The following is a 25,749-nucleotide window of genomic DNA, read 5'->3' as shown; positions in this document are numbered from 1 at the left end:
CTAATCTCCAGGCTACAAAACAGCTAAAGAAGGCTGAACGGCTAAAACAGCCAGAATTACTTAAAAAAACAAAAAACTGATAAAACAGCTGAAACTGCTTAAAAAATAATAATATCGGAACAAATGAAGAAACAGTCAAAAACGGTTAAAATTGCTGCTATAGCTTAAGTTGTTCTATTAGGAAATGCACAATGGATATAAACAGCTAAAATGGTCGAGATAAAATCGCTAAAAACGGGGAAAATTCTTCAAATTGGCTCCAAAAATAAAAACAAAAACATCATGAATGCAAGATTAGTTTTTAAATATGTAAACCAAAGATGGTTTGTTTTTTTCTTCATTTCAGATAATTAACTCTTTTTTTTTTTTTTTTTGGTAGAAAATCACAACAAATGACTATTTTGGTGTTAAAGGGTTTCAGACCTCTGATCAAACTGAATCATTGTCTCAGAAAGTTTCAGATTAAAGTCTCATGTTGTCACCCGGAAAACGAGTCTGATGGCTCCACCCTGGAACATCAAGAAGTAAACCGGCGCTTGCGAGCTTGCTGCGCTCCCAGACGGCACGGTAAAGTGCCGGCGTTCGGGTGGTGCTGCTGGTTCAGTGTAAGGAAACGACGTTTTCAGCCGGTTTTGTTGTCGGCTGAGCCGCTGCCATTAAAACCAGCGTTTGTGTCAGAGACGTTGTGTGTTCTAAGTTTATAGTAACTGAGCGAACAGCGGGGGTGAGCGTCTGTTTTATTCATGAATGTGTTTGGTGTGTACGTTGAACTGCCTGAGTGGGAGGCACGTTGTGTTGAATCCTGACTGACGTGGGGTGGGTGGGTTGGGGGGGGGGGGGGGGGGGGGGGGGGGGGGGGGGGGGTATGTTGACGAGGCGTATTCTTCTCATCTCATCACAAACTAAGAAGAGAAATCAGCAGCCGCCACAACGCTGCACACACACACACACACACTCGACAATCCCGCATTCATTATTCAGCGAATTAGGCGAGGGAAGATTTAGTGTTTAATCACTTTGCATTTACACACATTTGTTGTTGAGTGGAAGCTCTCGTTTGTCTTCCAGTCGCGACTGCCGCTGCAGTGGAGGGAGGGAGGAAGGAGAAGTGGAAAACTGGGACATGTAGAGCTTAAACAGCCCCTAATGACCTCACACTTACAACAACTTCGTCAAGGTTACAAACCACTTTGATGCTATTTTTTTAATATAAAAACTTCCTTGAGTTTCAGGTCTGCTCACTTGTTTTCAGTTCCCAGGGATGGCAATTTCCCACGGATTTCAGCCGATTTAAAATTCAAATTAGTCATTTTTGTGAAGAGTTTAAATCTGTTTGATTTTACGGAGGGTGAGGGACTTCAATTTTATCGCTATTATCGAGGATAATTTTAGATTAGCGTCGAATCGTGTCAAAACCAAATGTTCCGCTACTGTCTCGCTAACAACAGGTAATGAGTCGTGTCTTATACTAAGAATTAGTAAATGGATCAATGATTAGCTGAGATTTCGACCAATGAGAATGCCTGTTTCATTTCACTCTCACGCTTGTTAGATTCGAGAGATGTTGGAATATATAATGTAGTGTTGAGCCGATACCGATTCCAGTATCGGGAGGTTGGGCCGATACCACACTAAAAGCTGGTATCGATATCGGCAGGTACAAACTTTTAACTTGCCGATTCGCAGCGTCGCGTGTTTTTCTCTCTCCCGACTCTCACTCACTACTGCCCTGCCTCCTGATCCATGTATGGTGACGTATTCAGTGCATGCCAAGGAAAGCCTCATGTCTATATTATTTGTTATTTTAATTTAAATTTAATTGCGGTTGCACTACTGTTTTACATGTATTTACCGGTACATGGATATTGCACTATTTTTTGCCATTTGTGAGCTCAAACTCAGGTTTAAGAAAAGTTTATTCTATTTTCAGTTTCACTCATACCAGGTAGGAAATAAAAAAGTTGTCCTACATTTACTACGTTGGTGTTTTTCTTCCTGTTCCACAAAGGTTTTAGCAGCCAGATGAAGCCATGATAGCAATGATTTATACAAACAACATACAGTTCTTAAGAATTGGAAGAAAAACAGGCCATATCTTTTTTTAACCACTGCGGTATAGGTATCGGCAAGTATCAGTATCGGCCGATACTATGCAACCGGGTATCGGTATCGGGACACAAAATTGGTATCGGAACAACACTAATATAATGTTTCTTAAAAAAAGAAAAAACATAATTTGGAGCACAAATGTTATCGTTAAATTGTTCATTTATGCACTTTATTAATGCTGCAACAAAGGAAATCAATGTTAACACATATTTTGAAACTGAATAAACATGCATTTATTAATGATATTAATCTTATTGATTGCCAGTATTAGTTTCACTCCATTAATTGAATATTTTGTAAATCTAGAATTCTGAACCAATCATTGCTTGTTCTGTGGACAGGAGTTGACTATTCTCATCATTCATACTGAGAAACTTAAACCAGATGAACCAATGAAAACGTGCACTGTGAAAGTGAGACATTGAGTTTATGGCGTGAAGAAAAGTGGACTTACTGAAGTAAGACAGTGATTCATGATCTGACAAATTAAAGACGGTGTAGATTAAGTTTCATTGAATATATGTCAGATTTATTCCAGGTCTTCTCATTGTGTTGCTCTTGTACAACATATCGCTGAAATGGGTAGAAATTGCTTAAAAAGGAGGAGGAGCCTATGGCCTCCAAGACACCGGGAACTTTCAAGTGAAATCATTGTTTCCTGTTGCCACCCCTGAGCTCCTGAGTTACAATCTGACAATTACTTCACCTCTCACGCCAAGGTGAACATTTCGTATTATGAAACTTCTCGGGCTCTCCCTCCGGGGGGGCTCTCCTCCGGATTCCATAAAGTTTGAAGCTGCGATCTAAATGAGGAGAAGCAGAGATGCGGTCTTCCTCCTCGCTCGCTGGCGTCTCAGTGGAACAGAAGCAGTGCAGCTGAACACATGTTGGTTTTCATAAAAGCAGTATCTCCTTTCCTTTCACGGTCCAGCCGGTCATTTCTTTCTCTGGTCTCCACAAACCCGAAAAACTTCTTAAATGAAGCTCATCCTCGTATATTCCCTGAGCTGCAGGGGAGAATTACTATCTAACGGTGCAGGAAAAGCAGTGTTATCGATCTGCATCAGAATACCTTGTGGGTCAGTGGAAGAAGCTGATGACACAAGACTGTGGTCACCGGCAGGTTTCTCACTTTGCTGTTTGGTGTCGAAGGGATCTTAGTTGGACGTTCTCTTCTATTGATTTCATTATAACAGCTGCTTCCCTTTGCTGTTCTGCAGTAAAGGTACATTTATGTTTAGTGTCTGCAAATCCTATAAACAACAAATCTGAAATTTACTGTAAACAATCCAGGCTGTTGACACAATCTGCTGTTGGGTTTCAGATCTCAGTGATTTAAGTTAAATGTTAAGGTCCAGCCTGAATCTAAAACTGAATCATGAACCGTGTATCTTTCTCATTGAAGGATTGTAGTTAATGTTGTCTTTCTTTTTTAATGTTTGCATATCAGGACGTGCTGAGTTGGACCCGATATGTTTGACACACGTCACAGCAGTTTGATTCCACTAAAATAACTTTATAAAAGATAGGACTCACTTTAAAGTTGGAGCTGGAGACAATCTGTCTCCTAAAAACAAAAATCTTCCATAATTTAGTAATCAAGCACTGTTGATATTGCTTTGTTTATTCATTTATTTTGAATTTGTAAAAAGAATCAACAAAGCAAATGGAAAAAAACTAAACATTTCAATGAAAGACAAAAGCAGAGGGGACAACACAGCCTGTCCTCAATACGTGCAAATATGAATTTACGTGAATTAAAAGGAGAATAAGTAAAAACTTATTTAATCCAGGACCAGGAGCATCAACCTGCCTCTGATAATTGACGCAGTAACTGAATTATGCACAAGTGTTTTCATACGTCAGGACGCTCATACAGACAATGACAGTTCTACAAATTTCTACAGTATTTAAAGTATATTTATTAATTCAACAATATCCACAAAACAAAGCCCATAGTCATTATCAAGTAGCGTTCCTCATAAGAATCAATTCTTTATATCTCTTTCTTAAGTTAAATCATCTTTGATGATTGTTTTATCGCCACACACAATTTGCACCACAGTTTTACTCCACGGGAAGTGATACGGAAACTCTTCCACGTGGTTCGCACTTTATGAATCTTCAACTTGTGGATCAGTTATGTTCAGGAAAACCGAGCCTCATCAAGAGTAAATATGAAATAAAGCTGCGAGCAGCGTTGAGCGGGTCCTCGCACATTGGATCGTGACGCATGCCGAGGTTTTGTGCACGTTAGAGCGCGATGGAGACGTCAGCAAACCAAATGACATGGAAGTCCAACAAATGTCAAATTTCTGATTCGTTTGTCGGCCGAGATTCCCTGCCATGGAATCTGACTTTTGCAGAAGGCATTTTATACAGTTTTCATTGGGACGGCCTGTTTTATATATTTATATATATATAGAGAGAGAGAGAGAGAGAGAGAGAGAGAGAGAGAGATAGAGAGATATATATATAGAGATAGATATATATATATATATATATAGAGATAGATATATATATATATAGAGATAGATATATATATAGAGAGAGAGATAGATAGATATCGATATATATATCTATATATATATATAGATATATATATAGATGGATGGATGGATGGATAGATAGATATAGATATAGATATAGATATATACACACACACACACACACACACACACACACACACACACACACACACACACACACACACACACACACACACACACACACAGTCTCTTGGATTTACCCTGTAGGAGTTTAACACAAGATTTTCACAGTTAACGACAAATGGCGGACTTGTGCTGTCCTGATGTCCAGTCTCAAGGATGATAACACAAAGTGGCATGTAAAAATATAATTCCTTAAACTTCCTCTTACCAATAGGTGGCGCTATGACTGTGAATGGCCATTGGCATATTGTTTTCACAAAGGTTTGAGCACATTTAGGCCATCAAGCATGCAGCCGGTTGCGCTGTAGTAGAAGAAATTAAACAATTCAGTAGGGGCTCCGACCTTAATAAAGACGCAGTGATATTGTCAACATGCTTCTGAAGTTTTGCGAGATTTGTGCTTGAAACTGTGTCAAGCTTATCATAAACAGGGATTGGCTCCAGAACCCGGGGACTCCGCGCTGGACGTCGCTGTTTGACGTCGGTCAACTGTTGTTCGTTCATTAATAAAGGTCTGACTGAAAAGGAGGCAGGTTTGTGAGGAACGTCTGTGTTCGGGGCTTCTTCTTTCTATTTTCCATCACACCAACGTCCCCTGTCATTGGTCCAAAGTCGTGGCTTCGTTGGTCGTACCTGGCTGGTGGTGTTGTCTGTATTCCTTCATTGGCTCCCTCTCTGTATTGGTCCGGTGCTTCGTGTGACCCTCAGTGTGGTTTCTCTCGTCGGACAGCATGATGTCTTCTGAACCAAACCCGCAGCTCATCTTAACACCCATCTTTTAGCGTCTTGCATGAGAAGAACCTGACCCCCCCACTCCACCTCCCCTCCCCCCCCCCCTCTCTCTCTCTCTCTCTCTCTCTCTCTCTCTCTCTCTCCTCCTCTAGGCCAGCCACACGGGTATGCGTTCGTACATTTACAAGCAGAGCTCTGTGATTGGCTCGCAGGCGGAGCACACTGGCATGCGAACGTACTACTTCAGCGCCGACACTCAGGAGGACCTGAGCACGTGGCTGAGGGCCATGAACCAGGCCGCACTGATGCAGAACCACAGCGACACGCTCATCGGGTGAGACCACACACACACTGGATCGGTCACTGACCACACCTGTTTGATCAGGAATATCTACACCATCACCTCTTCTCTCGTCATCCTCACCCGAGGTGCTGCTGTTTTTCTTTCTGATGTTACACCAAGAGCGCCCCCCTGTGTTCGTTATCAAGTATTTCCTGTCTTAAATGGACAGTTTGGGTCACTTTAGTAGTTATTTAAATTAATAATCATTATTTAAGTCAAATAAAGATTCTATAGACGCTTAAGAGTTGCCATAGAAACGGACGCATTCCTTCTTCATCCATTAATCTCTAACGATGTCTGAGCGTTTTCCAAAATTTAAAGATTAAGCGAGTTTTTTGTGGTCAAAGGTCTTATTTTGTTTTCAGGAATGCCTCATAGTTTCACCTTAATGTTTTGACTTATACACACATTTATGGTCAACTTCACTCTGTCCTCATGCTTGTCCCAAGTTCATGATTCCAATCTTTATCTTACACATGAGTTTGTTTTATATCTGTCTGTAATATGTCGGGACATAATGTCAACTGCACAGAGCCATGGAATTTATGCAAGATCAGCGGTATTAAAAAAAAAAGGTCGTGAGCCTCTAACTCAGTGACTCTAAACCTTTTTAAACCTTTTTCTTGAGCGATCCAAATTTTTACCATTAAATAAAATCCCAGACTGGTGTGGCTTTAGCCGGGAGTCTCAAACTTTCATTCTTCCGTTTTCCACCACAAAAAAATGCATTCAGCTCTATTTTGTCAATTTCTTCACTGATCTATATTCTGTGTAATTCTCTTGGTACACTTTTATTTCGTTTTTTTTTTTTGTTTAGCCAAATTCATCTTTTTAAGTTTTCTTTTAAAATATTTTTTAATGAATAATAAAGTTTGAGTGTAAATACCTAAAACTTAGTTGTTTTATGATATAAATGCTGACTCACCGATTGCTAAGACGTGAAGAAATGTTAAACCCCTTAAAATCAAGAGGGCTTTGTGACGCTACACGAATCGTTGGCGTCCTCCTCAAATCGCCCTAAATATAAATAAAATATCCAAATCTACTTCAATAATATATATTTTTTGTCAAAATACAGTAAAATGGTTAAGCTAAAATGACCCCAAAAAATTTTTACTTTTTGTAAAAAAGGGGTGGAGGCATAAAACAATGCTAGTATAGCTAAAACTGCTGGAACCACGAGGAAATGCACAGTGGCTATAAATAGTTAAATAGTTAAGATGCATAAAATAGGTAAAGCAGAAATATCCATGAAAAAATAGAAAATATAAATATGTAAAAAGTGCTCAAAATGTAATAAAACATATCTGAATTGTACCCAACACTTTATAAATGCAGCCTAATTTATTTGTTTGTGTAACATTTTTTTTTCTTGATGTTTTTTTTTCCCGTCATTTCAGAGAATTTATTGTTTTGCAGCTCCGGGCAAAATTGCAAAAACAGCTCTTTTGGTCATGAAGGTTGCAGGCCCTTGTTTCCACACACCGAGTGTCCCCTCGTCTTCTTGATCGCGACAGAATTTGATTCCTGCTGCTTCAGCACAGAGTCTCCCGAGCACCACAGTCTTGTTTGTTTCATCTGCTCGCTCACATCCGAGGAGAACATTGTGATTTTTGGTGTTTTTGAGCGAGCGCCGGCTCCCTGCCTGTATTATTGATGTGTTGAAGGGCGGTGGCGCAGTTCAAACACACCCCGTCGTTCACTGGCAGTGTCAGAGTCCCGCCGCTCGCGCCAGTTTATCTTCATTATTTTGAGAAATCTCGCAATACACAACTTGTTAGTGAAAAAACAGAGAGGAAACTTGAGCTGAAGAACAACGTCCTGCGGGGAATTTTCTTAAATCTCTTTCATCCAACTTTTCCTGTGTTTTCTCTTGTATTATTACTACAACATCACCTCTGGTGGTGCGCGGGACCACTTTTTAAGTGTTGCACTGTTTTCACATTGTGCAGCATTGATTTCTATTGCAAGAAGTATCTGAACTCAAATACAATTCTTTTTATTCCCCATTTGAATAGAGAATAAACTAACAGTTGTGAATATTATTATGATATTTAAGGAATAATTTCATTATATTTAAGGTTTTCTTTTCTCAATGATAAGTAATCTCATGACTGGTGGAAAAATGTAGAAGAATTCCATTTTCACACATATAATTTCACAAACTTTGTCACTCAATACTTCATTAAGAAAAATATACATATATATATATATATATATATATATATATATATATATATGTATATATATATATATATATATATATATATAATGCCTTGAAAGCCAGTTTTCCTTGTTGCAGATTATTTGTAATTATTCCAGTTTCTGGCTTGTAGTCACTGTTTCCAAAACATATCTAACTTTATACTGTCATTGTTGATAAAAAACTGAAACTGAAACTGAACAAGGGAGAATGTTTGTATATGTAAAATGAAAACTTGAAAATAATGGAGGATTTCTTACTTAACCAAAATCCACAATAAGAACATATTCCATTCATTTAAAGGTCCTATATAATGTCAAATTGACTATGATGGTCTTCTGAGAGTAAAATGTGTCCAGCCCGTGTACGAGGCCCCAGAAGTGAAGAAAGTCTGTCATCTCCATCACTTGTGCCGCTTTTTAGAAAATCTGCCCATACAGGCTAATCAGAGATTTTCCCTTTATGACTTCATGCAGGGAAATAACCACTCCCTCTAGTGGTGGATACTCACCTGGACCCCCCCACGGGTAGATAAAGACTTACAAAGATTACCGATATACTGAATAAATTCATTCTAAAATGAAAAACTGTAACCTTACAGTGAGCAGGAGGCTGCTATTAGCGATGTTGATTTAAAATGTTCCAATTATGAGTATTTTGGCGAGTGGACGATGAAGGTTTAAAGAAACTAAAGGTCCTGCTTTTTTGAAGTGGAATCAGGGAAGTTGAGGTATTTCTTTTATAGATTTCAAACTAATTTCTGCAGCTTTGCATTTTGCAATTAACACATTCATCCAACTACAATGCATCTTTGTGTTGCAGAGAGCTGCCTTGTCCCAGATCCCAAAAATCTCAATATATAGATATAGATATAGATATAGATATAGATATAGATAGTTATGGATATAGCTAAAGTTACACATGTCACTCATTACTATGGACAACCACTAATCCTAATGTGTTTGGATGATGAGAGACGACCAGAGTCTCAGTGATCGCTGTACTTTTTGACAAAATCTAATGGGAAGGAGAAGCGTTAATATTTTTTCTAGATCTGAGGTGCTGTCAGACAGATCGACACCATGCAGTTCATCTTCGCTCGGCGCGGGTCTGCTCCTCCAGGCTGGCATGAGGACGCGGGGCGTCGGTGATGAGTGAATATTCAGTAGCCTGTCGCCCGATGCGCTCTACAGTTTACTCTGTGGAATCTGCAGCGCTGCCCTCCCAGCGCGAGATGAAACTCATGATGTAGTTCAAACTCAGTTCAGCACAGCTGAACCGACTGACGCCCCAAAACCGATGGAGCACAATGTCCATGGGAAATCAGTGATCAAATGAAAGAACTGGCGGATAATCTTTCTCTCTCTGGAGGTGATGAGAGTGTAAAAGTGCAACACTCATCCAGGGTTTGGTTTGCCTCTGCTCTCCACAGACCAGCTGACAGATTAGAGAAGCTGCTGCAGCAGGCCGTGCCGCAGACGAACCACGTGAACCAGCACAGGGCCATGGCTTCAGACTCTGACCTCACGCGGCCCGTCGTCCACGAGGTGCTGCTGGAGCCCATCCACCGCGACGCAGAGGAGCGCTGCAGCTTCCACAAAGACTCCCCCGCCTCCGTCATGTTGGAGATGGACACGCACACCTCCCTCCCATCCAGCCTGGCCCCAACGGCGCTGCCACCGCCGGACCACGTGTCGGCCTCGGCGCCCGTCTCCAGGGCGCCGTCCCGGGCGCCGTCCCGGGCGCCGTCCCGGGCCGCCTCCACCCTGCCCTCCAGCGTCTGCACGAGGAACGGCCTCGTCTCCACGCCCAGCCCCATCCTGGAGCCCAACGGGATCGCGGCGGGGACGTACCAGCGAGCTCCGGAGCCTCCGGCCACCGCCACCGCCACCGGACACAAGCAGGTTCAGAGGAGGAGCACGCTGGAGCAGGTGGAGCAGTGGGTCAAAGTTCAGAAGACCGAGCACAAAGGGTAGGATGCTGTCACGTACAGGACCAGCAACTTCAAAACAGTCCACACTCAGAGTATTTCATCTTTAAAAGAAGGCCACTTTTTAAAATATCCTTATTCTAATATTGCTTTACCCTCCTATTTCCTTCCTCTCTACACTCATAACGTCGGCATTATTAACCTACCATTAACCTTTTTTTTTTTTTTCTCATTTAACTAAACACGTACATTGAGTTGTAAATTCCACTTCCTCTGCTTGGAAATAGCCTCAACTGAAAGATTTCCAGGAATTTGATGTTTTATCTGCTGCCTCATTACCAGAAGAAGCTTTTTATAAATTGATCTCAATATTAAAATAACCACAATGTAGGTTCACACCCCCCCCTTCCTTAAGCTTTTACGCTCCACTGAGAGCGGACTCTTTCTGTCCCGGAGTTTTATAGCACCGATCTCCTTTTACAATCCAAGTAAAAACAGCGCTGGTATCGTCAATACGACACCGATACTTTGTAGGAAATCATAACGTGTGATGGCAGGGTTAGTTGAATGTCATATATTTCTAATTATAGCTATTAAAAAGACACAAAGGCAAGCAGTGATTGTTGTCTCAGCTTCAAGCGTTACTGTCTTAGGCCTCGATTACACAACGTTTCAGAAAAAGTTTTATGTTTACGCGGCAACGTTTTGTAAACGATGTCCGTTTACACAGAAGCAGCCGGAACACTGAAAACAGTGTTGACAGCACGTCGGGCTATGAGTTGGCACAGTTGGTTGTTTTTATAATGAAACCACACACACGTGGAGAACAATACGCTATAAACAGTAACAATGGGAACACATAGACATTCGTGGTTGGATTGTTATTACGGTGACTGTTTAACTATAAAACTACAAAGAATTTTGGACTGAAGGTCAGGACATTCTGGAGGTCGTTATTGCCATTGTTGTCCGTCTACTAGTGCAGAACAACTATTTACTACTTCCATGGTGTGCATGAGTAGCAACAGAATTTCCACCGTCTACACGGAGACGTTCTCCCTGAGTGTTTTGAGAAAGTCTCGTCTTCGCCGACGACACGGCAACAGAGTCGGAGCCTTTTCGAAAAGTTCCAATTTAGGAGCCGTTCTCAAACAGTTACAATTTTCAGTAACTCCGAGCCGCGCTGTTGTGTAAACGGACACGCAAAACTCAAGTTTTCCTTTTTCACTCGAAATCGGCCCTGAAAACACACACACACACACACACACACACACACACATACACACACACACACACACACACACACACACACACACACACACAACACTCTCCTCTGACTTGAACACATGGTAGCATCACTAATTACCGGTGCCAGAGAAAGTACAGCAGTTATCCCAACCAGCAGGAAATAAAAATATTTTTAAAGGAAGCCAAAGATCTCAGAAATCTGGACATTTAGAATCTTTGTGTTTTTGGGGGGAGAGTAAGCATGTTTTGGGTTTTCTGGTTCCGCAGCGTTCCATCCCGGGAGAACACCCTCCCCCGTCGTACGCCACCGTCTCAGCATAAGTTTTCCACCTTGGACGCCTATCAGACGCTGCCGAAAACCCCTCGCCAGAGCCCCCCGGCTGGCAGGCTGGGCGAGTACAAGTACGCCCAGGACCGCCTGAGCCACTTCCGCCTCACCCCTGAGCCGGGAGGCCCGGGCGCCAACACCGTCTGGCAACTGTACGAGTGGCAACAGCGCCACAGGTTCCGTCACGGCAGCCCCACCGCGCCGCTCTACACCCCGGCTCCAGATTACCCATTTGGCCCCCGCCCGCCGTCGACTGTGCCTGCCGCCTCCACGTTACCCAGGCCAGAGGGGGTTGCTCGCTGCGTGTCGGTGCCCCCATCGTCGGCGGACATCCCCCCACCCGGCCCTCCCCCTGGCTCCAGCCGCACCCTGTCGCCCACACGGAGGCCGCACACGCCGGCCGAGCGGTTGACGGTCAGGCCCGTGGGGGATATGTCAGTGATGGACCTCCCATTCACCGTCTCCCCCCGGAGGAGCAAATCTCAGATGTTCAAGGTAAAGCGAGTCACACTCCACAATGGTTCATACATAGAAGAAACAATAATGTCGTCATTTTGGATTTTTTCAGTGTGATAAAACCCAAAAAGCAATAACAATGGAGTAATAAGATATTTGATCCCTGTGATGGACTGGTGACCTGTCCAGGTGTCTTCTTCTCGTGCCCAGACTGAGCTGGGGTCGGCTCCAGTGCCCTGCGACCCTGAACGGGATGAGCAGTGTAGAAGGATAATTAATGGATATTTGATCCATTAATGTTTCGTCAATAGTCCAATGTTACTACATCATTGAAGTAGCTTTATGTCTTAATTAGTCATTTGTGATATTTATCTGTGAAAAGTGATATTTTAATCAAATGCACTTACTTATTTTAATAAAAAAAACACCTTTCAAAATGTAATAACTGCAGCTAATAGTTAAACCTGCAAAATAAAAGATTTTGCAGGTTTTGTGCAGGTTGCTTCTCAAAAATGGACATAATGGATGTTTGTCGTATTCATTCCTTGAAGATACAGATTACACACGCTCAAAGAGTCTTGGATGATTTTATCACCCTATTAGAAAGTTAGTACATTATTGACTTAATGACATTCAGAATGGCTAAAATGATATTTTGATCAATTATTACATGAAGGAAATGGATATATTAAGGAAAACAGCTGTGTGGGTGTATTTTTAGCCCTAACCCCACGAAGAATGGCAGCATGTAGATAAAGATGTAATGATTTCTTGTCGTCACAGCGTTTTGTTGCATAGACACGTGGAGGTAATTCAATATCGGTTGTTGTTTTTCTAACTATTTTCTGCCCTGCCATTAAATACCAGACATGAAACAGAAGAGTTTCTCATCCAGACCGCGAGGTGTGGATGTTTGGTGGATGTGCTTCAGTGAACAGAATAACTGTTTTATTGCCTCGGGGCGGGACGGCCGCCACATCCTTCATATATCTGCTCAGTGAAATTACCTCGGGCACAGACGAAACAGAAAATGTGTGTATAGGCGCCATATTAAATTAATCACAGCCTTTGAGTGGAAAATCTATATCTGTGCAGATGCGTTTGTCACATTTATGTATGTGAATGAAAGATTATGCTAATTCACGCCCACACTCAGACGGCACAGCGTAAATATTTCATCTTCTGACGACACACTTGTCGGCTTTAGTTATTTGGGACATACTGTGGCATATTACACTGCCGGTCTATACTCACTGTCTTTATGATGTTGTCTGCGTGTTCCAGGCTGCTACGATCGAGAGACGCTCCATGCCTCCGTCTGGCTACATCACCCACACTGTCAGCGCTCCCAGCCTGCACGGGAAGACGGTACGTTCCGATTGCATTCCACAACAACTGTTGGAAATGTGAGCAGAAAGCAGAAAGTGTTCACATTTTCAGGAAAAAGGTCAACGAGCAGATGTGGATGTGTCCTTTGCTTTTAGCATAATGTTGATCAAACATTAATTCCTTTCTGTGTGTGTGTGTGTGTGTGTGTGTGTGGAAACACTAACCAGATGGTGACAATTGTGAAATCTGCTCCTCACTATAGGATGTGACTGTGCCTTTCTATTTGTTTCAATTCTATTAATCTTCCTAAATGAAGCTGCATGTTGAAGATAGCGATCGACCAGTCGGGTGACGAATTGGCTCATGTCTCCGAGGTGCTGGTGTTTTTTTGTTTTTGTTTTTGTTTTTAAATCATCGTGTCGGTCTGAATATAAGACGACCCCTTCACAAGGCTCATGCTGGAAACCCTGTTTCTGTAACAATAATAAAAACTCATGGACTCAACAGCTGTTAAAATATCAGTAACCTGATGCACACACAGGTACATTACATAAAGTTTTACATGCAGTGCAGTGGCGGGCGGTGGTAAATTTCTTAGGTGGGGCTCTTCATTATTATTCAATTTCAGCCAATGTTAACGTCATTTAAATACAGTGCGTTTATGAACCACATTACAACAATCTGGCCTAATTTTGTATTGAGGCCCCAGTTATGAAAATTATTGTACTTTTAAACAGCTAGTGAACAGAGAGCACTTATTAAGACTCTTTTATTAACATACTTGTAAACAAATACAAGCAGATGCTTCATTAGTCCCTTTTAGAAGATAAATGTCTTTTGGGGCTGATGATAAAATGATAGTTAGTCTGAGTTTATGGAAAACACAAGGTATATCAGGTATATTCTCAAACAGCACATCAATCCATCTTTCGACGCATTTTAGAATTCCTTGACAGAAACCACAAAATAAAAGAAGTGTTACATAAACAGCTTTTTTTTAAGCTCTTAGATTTTCAGTCATTAATAAATACGAGTATATCTTAACATTTATAAACATTAACAAACCTGCACACATTTGCAAAATTCTGAGCACATTTTTGTTTGTGTGCATTTAAAAATAACTATAATGGAGAAAGTTGAACCTGACCTGCAGCTTTTCAGCCAAATTTCTTCTTTCAAACAAGTAAATTAGAAGAGAAGTTAAAAGAGACTCACTGCTTGTTGTCTTCATCTCAACGTCTGGTAGAAACACTGAACAAACCAGCACTGACTTTAAGCCAATCACTGAGCAGGTCTGGCGAGGGGCGATTTAAAAGGCGCCCCAATACTCAGACATCAAATGACGCTGATTGGTTTAATTTCATGTCAGTCACTCTGGTGTTAATCAGTAATTGGTCAGATGGCTACTAAGCCCCGCCTCCTTGGGACAGCTTTTTGCAGCGCCCCAGGCTGCTCACAGATTTCAACAGTTTTACAGTTTATTAATATATTTTATATTAAAATAATAAATAAAAACCCTCCTTGCTTCCACCAGAGGAGGCGGTGCCCTAACGCCCTCTACTGGCCAGCCGCCACTGATGCAGTTTATTCCACTTTCCTGGTTTTAACCCACCTACGGTCGGTTTGATTCCTGCTACCTTAATACTTCATCCATTTTAGAGCTTTCGAGCTCCTGTAGCTGACTCTTCAACACCTCTGTACAATCACAGAGTCACTGTTCAGTAAAGTATCTGCACATCTAACACCAACATGTTCCTCTTTAGGATTCCTGATGGACGGTATGTTCAGCATACAAGGAATGTGTTTGATTTGAAGCAAAATAAAAAGCAATAAGACACTTATTGATGTAACCTGATGATGCAGAACTCTGCTTAAGACTGGGAGCTGAATATTCCGGCCTGTTTCCAAGCCACTGTCATATTCGGACCAATGCCGTGTTTGAACTTGTGTGGTCAGTGTTGAAATGTGTCCGACTGAATGTCCTGTCGTGCCCGTGACAGCCCGAGGAGCTCACTCTGCTCCTTATTCAGCTGCGCCGGCATCAGGCCAAGATGGCCTCCGTCCGTCAGCAAACGTTAGCCCAGCTCCAGCGGCTCAACGGTCCCAAAGAGACCCTCCACCACGGCCACCTCTTCGCCACCACTAGCACCAGTCCCCTCCTCAGCGCCGGCCCCTCCCCCGTGTCCCAGCTCGGGCACGTGGGGCTCGCCGCTACTGTCAGCCCCTGCAGCACACAGGTGGGGGCACGCCGGCCTGTCGGCCCCTCATCATCCAGTAGCCCGTAGAGGTCGTCACTAAACATCCAGCAGGGGGAAGCAAAGCTTTTATATTATACCTGCAGCTTAGACCGTTTCTACACAAGTCATGGGATTTTTTTGTGATGACAGTTTTATAGGATTTAATAAAGTTTCTCAATACTATTATAAGCATGATTTTCTAAGAACTCTCGTAGCTGTAAAATAAATGTTCACTGGATGTTTTTAGTCCTGAAGTTATTGATGATTATTTCAGGTAGTAGCCGCCACTGCCAGGTCTGGTCATCAAATGTAATATCTGTTCTAACAATATAGCATTTTTCACTTAATTTACAGCACCGTTCAAGGTTTTTTGGTGAGAGCAGTCCAAATCCTTGACCGCATGTGTTAAATTACCTCGTTTTTGTGTCGCGTCCACTCAAACTTATGTGACATCACATTAAAATCATTTGGCATTTCTATTGAATTCAAACCTAATGTGACATACTACTACACAAGGTGTAATATATCAATATTGTACTCCTAAAAAAATATATATATATATATTTTTTTTTAATCTATCGCTGTCTTTAGGGAGGAAATCAAATACACTTCCCAGTGCCCGGTACACATTCCAGGTACCATTTCTAAGAGGAGTTGACTCTCCTCAAAGGAAAGAACAGAAAACAGTCAAGTACAGCAGCTGTTTAAATTTCACTCAGTTAAAAGGAAGAGCACATTGAAATGTGAAGAGATACTTCAGTGAAACTACAAAAAACACTTACTCACGATGTCTATGTTTAATAAATTTGTCAAAGTACACAAAAAAAAAAAGAACAATGACTATTTGTCCCGTGATTAAAAATCGCTATAATGAAAAAAGTTCAAAGATTAAACTTCATGGCAAGAAATGTAGAATAAAATGTTAAAAATTCGTAACTGGTCACCTGACTTGTATTAAGAAATTACCTGCAGAGTAAACTATACGTGCACATACCACCTGGAACCACTAGATGTCACTGTATGACTACAGCATGCTGCTACACTCCCAGAGAAAAACCTCCATCAGTAATGTGTTTCACTGAGAGAGCAAACAAAATGTCACTTCAGAATTTTAACAAACGGAGTGTCTGGAAAACGTGTGAGGGACGGATGAAAAACACGAACCGTACACAAAGTTGCAGGAAATAATACAGTTTACTCACCCGTGTGATTTCTACGGTTTAGCTTCTTCTTAATGATGTTTTTTTTTGACAGATAAACTGGAACATGCGGTAATGAAGTAGCAAAATTTACTACGTGTTGTAAAAAACAAGTATGGGCAAAATTGCGTAATTGGAAAATAAAACACAAATTGTAGTTAATTACAGTAATGAGTATTTTTTAGCTTATTTCCACTGCAGTGAAAGTTCATGTTTTTAACACATTGTGGGTTTGTGTATCGTCATCGTTCCAAAGTTTAGGTTGTTTAATGACGAATGTTTGTTCCTCACATGAACCTTCATTAATCTTGTAGGATGATTTCACGATCGTGACAAAATTGGACACATGCTCTTCACTTTTCCCCAGATTTCCTTTGTTATCAGTCCCCTGGATCTCCTCACAAATACTGCAGCATGTGGTCTTAAAGAAGTCTCCTTGTACTTCATAACAACTCTGGAAAGTTATCTTCGGTCAGATGGTCTTTTCAGTCGGTTACGACTTCACGTTCCAAATCCATGACCACAGTTTCCCTCATCGTAAACACACACACCAAACGGAAAAGGTTGTTTAATGTCGATCCCAGTAGAGGCAGGTCAATAGAAGCAGCAACAGCAGCAGTAGTTTCAGCATGTTAGTGGCGACCTCTACTCCACGGCTCCCTTGTTTCAGTGTCGGTGAGCGCCGCCCTGCTGCCGAGAACCATCCGCCTCTTGTTCCATGTGCAGTTTCCATACCGTGCTTCTACTGACACCGTCTGCAGCATGTTGTGTCGCTGTCGTCTCGACGTGCTCCTCAAAGCCATCCCATGCTTCCGCCGGCCAGCAAGCTGTGGATGTGTTCGGCCCCACTCTGATGCGTCACTCTCTCTTCCCTGTCAGTCGTATTGACCTCTGTCTGTCTGAGTGATGTGAGCTGAATTTAAAGCTGAATTTAAAGCTGAATTCAGCGATGTGTCGAGATCCGGCGCTTTCAAGTGGGTCTGGGCGAAGCGACTCGAGGGAATGACTCTCTTACTGTTTGCACGGCAACGATTTCAAGTGAAAACACAAAATTTTCGGTGTCAGTTCACATGACAGCGGTGCTTGGGGGTCACTGAAAATTGAAACTTTTCGAAAGCGGCTCCCACGGCGGTACTTTTGGAAAACGCTCGGGTTGCATCGCCGTGTAGACAGGTGAAGACGAGACTTTCTGGAAACGCTCGGGGCCGTCTCCTTGTAGATGTCAGAAACGCTGCTACTGTGAATGTGCTCCATGGAACTATTCAATAGTTCTTCCTCAAAAGTGCGAGTAGATAAACAACAACAACGTTTGCCTCCAGAGTGTCATGACTCCCAGTCCACATCGACAGTCATTTTAATAACGATCCAACTTGGTCGTCTGTCCATACGAAAATTCTGCGTGTTCCCTTGAAACGTTGTCGTACAAACGAGGCCTCAGTGTGTTGTTGTGAAGCATGTCAGTGCAGACGCCTAACAGCAGTTCACGAGTCATACTGGACACATTAATCTCTCCACGTCCTGCTTTTAATGCTTAAGATAGCGGGTGAAGCATTTGCTTTGTTGACACAAATCAATAATCCAACCTCACGTGTGTGTGTGTGTGTGTGTGTGTGTGTGTGTGTGTGTGTGTGTGTGTGTGTGTGTGTGTGTGTGTGTGTGTGTGTGTGTGTGTGTGTGTGTGTGTGTGTGTGTGTGTGTGTGTGTGTGTGTGTGTGTCTTTCCAGGCCGATGACACTTACATGCAGCTGAAGAAGGATTTGGAGTATCTGGATCTGAAGGTGACAAAGACTCACTCATTTCTTTTTAATATTCAAATTAATATTCTGAATTAATTGGAGTCTCGCTTTCGTGTATTTCCCAACCGAGCTAACACACTCAAGCGTTTCCTACCGACAACTACACCCATCAGTTTTTCTTGTGATTAATCCGGACGGTTACAAAACGTGGTAGCTCCAAACGGAGACGTTAGTCCACCGCACTTCTACTGTGTTGCAGCGATCTTCTAACTCGAGTGGTTTTAGAAGCATCTCACAGACGCAGGCACCACTTTGTGACTGCGGCTCCGTGTCTTTGTGGTGTTTTTTTTAACTCCCAGATCAGAGCTCTAGAGCCCCTGATCCTCGCAGTTCACAGTTTACTACTCCACTGCACTGCTGGGCCTCTCAGGCCTCTAATGAACGTAAGCTCTTATGTGTATGTGCGTACGTATGCCTGTCTGTGTCTGCAGCGTATTAAAACCTTGGAAGTCGTCTGTAGCTGTGGTGTGTGCGTGCATATGCTTGTGCATGCTCGTAGTGGGGCCGCACGCTCGTAAGCCTGCGTGTACGTGAGGGTGTGTGCGTGTCGTAGAAAGACCATCCCATTGCTTCCAGCACGGCATTCACGTCTTGACAAAGTATCCCCGTCCCGTCTCCCCCCCTCGTGGCCTGTGGGCTGCCTGACGTGTGGCGATGTTGAGTCGCGGGCATGGGATGGCTCGGCAGTGCATGTGTTGTGGCTGTGGCCCGGTGGTTGAAAAGCCAGCTGCTTCTACCATCGTCTCTGAAACGCTGCACTCTTTTTCTTTTTGGACAATAACGCAGGGCGCCACTGTGTCCTCTCTTCTGTCCTCCCTTTGCAAGAGAGCGCACACGTACTCCTAAACTAGTTTCCACGCACAGGAGAGAGCTGTTGTCAGTGGATTTCGCTGACCTTTTCATTTGGAAATTTGCACATTTGCTGTATTTTAATGTCTGTAGAATTGACAAATGCAACACCGGCAAAGCACCTGAACTCAGGCTGTCCGTAATGTCTTCCAATCAATTTTCCTCCCACAATCAATTTCCTCTTAAGACTCCTCCAACCTTTTTGTGAGGAGGAGGAGGAGGAGGAGGAGGAGGAGGCCATCATGTGTGGTTGATTTATCAGAAATCATTTGTGCAGGGCTTCAAAGTCTCCATAGCCATCCTGTTGTTCATGGTAAGAGCCAGATTTGTGTGTCAAAGCTCACTGGTATGAGAATGTGTCCCATAGCGCCCCCCCAGTGATGTAATAGTTTGTAACTGAGCTCTGTGTTCTGTATCTCCTTCATTTTTTAGCCTCGCTGCACCGCGGAGCCCAAAGTCCTGCTGTTTTTTGTTGTTTTTTTTCCACATGAAATAAGACATGTGATTGTTTGTTTGGTGGTTTTCAGGTAGCTGGAAGTCAAACACTGAAGGAGTCAGGAAAACCTGTCAAGGTGGCAGAAAGTGATGTGGATGTGAGTACAGGCTGACAAAGGTTTTGACTCCGTATTTGACTTCAATCCAAAAAACTCATCAACAGTTTAAGGGAGAATTTTTCTGCACTTTGAAGCAAAGTGTGTGTAACTTTAGCAGAGCTGGAGAAACAGTGGCCAGGACGGAGATGATCAGCGTCACAAATGTTACATCCTCTTGGCTCGGAGACCAAAATGACGTGACATGATCACTGTCTTTATCTGGTTGTTATGACCGTCCATTCCCATCCCATTACGCCACTTAAACAAGTTCAGACACTATTCTAGGGCGCCTCAGCTGTCAGTGTTCACGAGCCCAACAGGTAGGAACTCTGATTTAGTCCTCGTCTCCATTTGATCCGATGAAGTTGAGTCCCTTCATCAAGTTGAACCACTCGTTCATTCAGTCTGTGCTTTTTTCCGTGTCCTCTATAAATGTCCTGATCGGAGTGCCCGCCTCTCAGTGCTGACTAATAAGTTATTGCAAATCATAAAACTATTTATGAGTGCTTTGTCCGCAGTGAATATTTGATCCAGTGTAACAACAGCAGCACCGTAGAGATCACGAGTGAATAAATAATTTATTCAAACCAGTGTTGTTGGTATAAATGTAAATGGAGAGCATGCTACTTTGCTGGGTCAGACAGTGGCTGTGCCGTTGTGGTAAAGTGATCCCACCTTCGCCTTGAATTTAATCGGGGATTAATTAACTCTGAGTGTTCCTGACACTGTAATTAAAGGCGTCAGGTGGGTTGCGGCCACTTTGTTTAATGGGCTCCCTCACAGCAATAGTAATTACACCAAGCACGGCCTGGGGAGCGCCGAGACTCGGGATATTAAGGACGGTATAGCTGCACGCACGCAAAAATTAAGAAGAAGATGTGGTTTCTTGTTTTCACACCTCGCTGTCAATACGAGTGAAAAACACACCTCAGAACATGTTTGGGTGCAGATTTCTGTTTATCTGCAGCTGCAGGATGGTAGGAGGAAGTTTTGATAAGCTAAATCACACACACACACACACACACACACACACACACACACACACACACACACACACACACACACACACACACTCAAACCACAGAGTATTTTGAAACCCAAGTTCACGGGTTGTTTTTTTTTTTTTACTTTATTTTGTGACTAATTTCATGCAGAACATTAACAAAACAAAAAATAATGAAGTAAATAAACAATCAAATATAACAATAAAGAAACCAAGCCGGTAGGAAAGAACTAATAGTAATAGAAAAAAAAGTATCATCAACAGTATTTGCTTTAAAATTCAGTGTGGATAAAGCCAGTTTACAGTTTTAATGGACATTAGTAAGCCCCGGAAATGTGTTGCATTATGTTCTAAATGCATCTGTCAGTGGCCGTCTTCTTCCTCTCACCTGTGTCTCCTCTTGCAGGTGAAGTTGAGTCGGTTATGTGAACAGGACAAGATCCTCAAGGACCTGGAGGCAAAGATCAGCTCGCTGAAGGACGACAAGGTAAACACAGGAAGCGCTGCCTGGTTCAACTATATGACCTCGTCTGAAACAAAAGTCTTTCTCACTTCAGAGGCGAGCTGGTCGGGCTCAGGATTGACTGTGGCAGCATGCTGCCCTCTGGAGGAGGACTTCAGTATTTCTTCTAAGTAGTGCTGCACTTCACTAAATAATCAGACTCACGATCCTGTTGCCTGTTGAAGGACAAGCTGGAGAGCGTGCTGGACCTGTCCCACCAGCAGATGGAGCAGTATCAGGAGCAGCCAGCCCACGCTCACAAGATCGCCTACCAGCAGAGGCTGCTGCAGGAGGACCTGGTGACCATCAGGGCCCAGATATCCCGGCTGTCCACGGTATCTGTCCCCACAGCCGATATCGCACCGTGGTGGATACTGTGTGCGTGAACTCTGTGCTTGTTTGTGCGACGCAGGAGATGGAACGTGCCTGGGAGGAGTACAGCAGGCTTGAGAAATCAGTAGAACAGCTGAGGAGCGCACTGCAAGTTCACATGAACCACACCGCCACCCCTCAGGTGAGATATGGTACTGCAGCTTGTAGTGTGTTTTGGGGGTACAGGTAACCTACAGTTCGGTCAGTATTGCTCGTGTTTCCTTTTTTCATCATAGTGAAATCTCTGTTAACTGTTTTCACTCCCTCGTTGGTGTTTTCAAACTGAAATGATCAATCAGCGGATATTTGTATGAAGCCGAGAGCGAGCAGCAGTCCCATGCATCGCAGAACTTTCATTAAACGTCTAAACTACCTGCAGTGGAACCGAAACAAGGACAGATTCAGCAAATGTTTTCAGAAATTATTCGCTGAACTGTTTTTGGAATAAAAGAGAAAGTTTGTCGCCGAGCCGCCATCTTGACTTGGCGGCCTGTAAAGCCTCAATGCAAAATGTACTACAAAACTGAAAATCCACCAAATCAGTGTGTATTGAACCGTGCAGGGCGAACTGAAGGGTTCGATATTTTTACAGAGAGCCGTTGGATTTATTGTGTGTTTCTCCTCTAAAACTTGATTTTGCCTTTTCTTTGTTTTCAAGATGCATTGACAAAAAATAAATAATTTCACTGTGCAAATATGTGCAAATTTAAACTTCAATTACATGCGTAGTAAATTCAGTTCAGTCTTTAAGTTCAAAGTTCAATTTAATAAGAAAAAAAATTAAATGCCATGATTGTATTTAAACTAGATGAGTATATTTACCTCCACCAGACTGAAAATTTTATTTCAAATCACTTTGAAGCTTTTTGAAGACTTGATGCCAGAATTGAAGATTCCCCCCTTAAAAACTCAGGAACCTCAAAAGTTAATGTCCAACAATGTCTCGCTCAGCTCGGAGACGAGTAACGATGTGTGTTTGTGGTTGCGTGTTCAACTCCAGCAGGAAAAGACTGAGATGAAGCGCGAGCTGTGGAGGATCGAGGATGTGATGGCCGGGCTGAGCGTCAGCAAAACCAACTACAAGATCACCATCGACTCTGTCCAGAACCCAGGTGGGACGACCAGTCAGCTGCAGTTCGGTGATGAGCTGAGATCCAATAACCCTGATTCATTTACACATTGAGCCTCCACACCTTTCTGCGAGGTTGGAGGTGTGTAGAGCAGCCAGAGGCCCACTGCATTCACTGTAATTCACGTTGTGTGTCGGCACCAGACTGCAGGTTCACAACGACTTCATGTTTATCAAAGCTCAGAAAGCTACAGCGGAACTCTGCACTCGGTTGTTTTTAGCCTTGAAAATGTCATTTATGCAGCCCGTTGTTTCGTTTTTCTGACCCCCTTGTTTTTCTCTGCATTCACCAGAGAGGAAACTAGTGCCTTCAGTGTCAGACCCAGCAGTGCCTTCTTCTTCCAGCTCGGAGGTCCAGCCTCCTCCTCGCAGCTCCGTCCCCCTCTTCTCCTCCCACACGTTGCCTCACAGCGCCGTGCCAAAGTGGGTGAGTGTTTCCTTCTCAACTCCACTGAGACTCTAACCTGTGGGGCTCATTGTGAAAGCAGCAGGTAAACACTTTCTGTGAATCTGAGTAAAATTCTCTCAGACAGAGGTCAGATCATCAGTGGATAAAGTGTTTGGATTGATGTGCATCAGATGGAATTTAATTGAAAGCTTTTTAATCAGATTGCTTATGGTCTCGACCAGGGGTCTGCAGCCTGCAGCTCTGGAGCCACGTGTGGCTCTTCAGCCTCCCTGGAGTGACTTTTGTGTAAATAAACATTACATTTTCATGCCACACTGATTCATTGACTCCAGGCTACAAACAGTTCATTGAGGTAAAACTGCACAACACAATTTTTAAAAAATTACAGGAAAGGTGATCAAGCTAAAATGAATAAATTTGCTAGTTCAGCTTTTTTAAGAAAATAATTGGAAAACAGAATAAAACTGGAGGAAAAAATGAGAAAAAAGACAAAAAAATATAAAGATAATAAAGATAAAAGGAAAAAAAGAGGAGAAATGGTCAAACAGATTGGCAAAGCTCAATCTGCTGTAACATTTAGGAAACACAGAAAACAGGTAAAATTGCCAAAATCCATAAAACAGCGCACTTGAAAAATCTATAAAAATGGCTACAAGAGCTAAAAAATATAATTGAATTGCGGCTATGACTTTTCAGGGAGGCAACCTCAGTTTTTATTCAGTATATACGGAATGTAATTTTAAAAAATTCTTAATTTCAGATCATTTACATGTTTTGTGGCTCCAGACAAATTTAATTTGGTGGAAAAATCTTGAAAACGGCCCTTTTGGTCATGAAGGCTGCAGACCTCTGATCTAGACCCATCGCAAGAAGGTTGCGGGTTCAAATCCAGGCCTTTCTGTGTGGCGTTTGTATGTGTTCCCTGTGTGGCTTTCCTCTGGATTCCTCCTACAGTCCAAAAACATGCATGCAAGGCTGATGGTTAACCTCGGTGACTTTCCAGGCAGAGGACAGCGCCCCACCCAGGCCTCCACTGCCTCGCCTCTACGACTACGAGGAGACGCCGCCCGTGGTGCCGCCGCTCCCTAAAGAGGCCTCGGTCATCCGCCACACGTCGGTCCGCGGGCTGAAACGCCAGTCTGACGAGAGGAAGAGGGACCGGGAGAGCGGGCAGTGCGTGGTCAACGGAGACTGTAAGGTGAGTGTAGCCATGGAAACCTACAATCTTAATATCACCTCTTCAACTGAAGAGATGTTTGGTAAACAAATAGTTTTTTAGGCTTATGTCTGGAGGTCAGACAGCGACACATTGTTTTACGTCGCTTTGTGTATATTGATGATTCTTCCTTTTGATTGGCTAATCATTTGTTGTAGTTTAATATAATAGAAACTACTTGTTCACACATCTAGTTGCTGAATACAGTCGGTTCTTTGTACATCAATCTGATATCAACTGGCCCGGACGGGTCACGTCAAAGCATAACGACCTGTGAATAAAGACAACCGCATGTCATCCTGTGTTTTTGTACATAAAAGTAAAATCATGAAAAACACAGATTAAAATTGGCAAAAATTCCAACAGTTGTATTGTTATTGATATCTCAGGATACTAAATACATTAAAATCTCAAAGGCGCCGTTCTCTATTTATGCCTCATAGTTTCTGTTAGAAGTTGGTTTGATCCAAATGTACAATACTTGTCTTTGTGTTTAATTTATCAGAAGTTGTGTTCATGTTTTCAGGCGGACCTGCGATCATACCTGAGTGAACCAGAGCTGCCTGCAATCAGCCACCACAGCGCGGGGCCCAACGTCGAATACCAGTATTTCCAGAGCAAAGGTGCCCGACAACAACTATAAAGCTTTTTTTTTTAACAGCAATTCCTCAGCAGCGCTCCACATGTTTGCCGCTGCTCCACTCAAACAGGACGGCTGGTTTCCCCACTTCTAATGCCTCGCATGGTGTTTTAAGCCTCTTTGCTGTGTTTGAAGACGACAGCTTCAGTCCCCGTTATTAGACAAAACAAAGAAATAGAAGAGATGATCTGATGCTGACCAGAAACAGTCGCTCATTGAATCCGATTTATTTTGAGCTGTAATGATCAGAGCGAGCGACTCGACCGGCCCTCCCTCCTGATCCAGACCGAAAAAAGTCTAAACTAAGACTCACCCCTGATAGCATCCGATGTGTCATCAGTCCATGCGGATGTCGGGTTCTCTCCATTTTTTCCCGTTTATAGTGTTTTGTTCTCTGCACACATCTGTGTGGTTTCGTTACAAAATCTAGCAACAGCGCCCTCCTGTGGCCCGG

At 42.8% G+C, this 25,749-nt stretch overlaps 1 protein-coding gene across 2 annotated transcripts in view; it reads left to right on the top strand.

The window, feature by feature from the left end:
• The window catches only part of LOC308116252 (pleckstrin homology domain-containing family A member 7-like), a 174,555-nt gene that overhangs the window by 140,722 nt on the left and 8,084 nt on the right, over nucleotides 1-25,749 (top strand). The window contains exons 9-21 of one of the 2 annotated variants that reach the window (XM_080474325.1): nucleotides 5,666-5,847; nucleotides 9,492-10,031; nucleotides 11,505-12,060; nucleotides 13,306-13,389; nucleotides 18,511-18,564; nucleotides 19,959-20,024; nucleotides 21,434-21,514; nucleotides 21,715-21,864; nucleotides 21,942-22,043; nucleotides 22,902-23,013; nucleotides 23,324-23,457; nucleotides 24,443-24,637; nucleotides 25,182-25,278. In XM_080474325.1, coding sequence (XP_080330451.1) covers nucleotides 5,666-5,847; nucleotides 9,492-10,031; nucleotides 11,505-12,060; nucleotides 13,306-13,389; nucleotides 18,511-18,564; nucleotides 19,959-20,024; nucleotides 21,434-21,514; nucleotides 21,715-21,864; nucleotides 21,942-22,043; nucleotides 22,902-23,013; nucleotides 23,324-23,457; nucleotides 24,443-24,637; nucleotides 25,182-25,278 — 2,353 coding nt within the window. The remainder of the gene's footprint in view (nucleotides 1-5,665; nucleotides 5,848-9,491; nucleotides 10,032-11,504; nucleotides 12,061-13,305; nucleotides 13,390-18,510; nucleotides 18,565-19,958; nucleotides 20,025-21,433; nucleotides 21,515-21,714; nucleotides 21,865-21,941; nucleotides 22,044-22,901; nucleotides 23,014-23,323; nucleotides 23,458-24,442; nucleotides 24,638-25,181; nucleotides 25,279-25,749) is intronic. The other variant, XM_080474326.1, reaches the window with a different exon arrangement.

Source organism: Lipophrys pholis (assembly GCF_963383615.2).
Source record: "Lipophrys pholis genome assembly, chromosome: 11".
Lineage (NCBI taxonomy): Eukaryota > Metazoa > Chordata > Actinopteri > Blenniiformes > Blenniidae > Lipophrys > Lipophrys pholis.
This window is presented reverse-complemented; position numbering and strand designations above follow the sequence as displayed.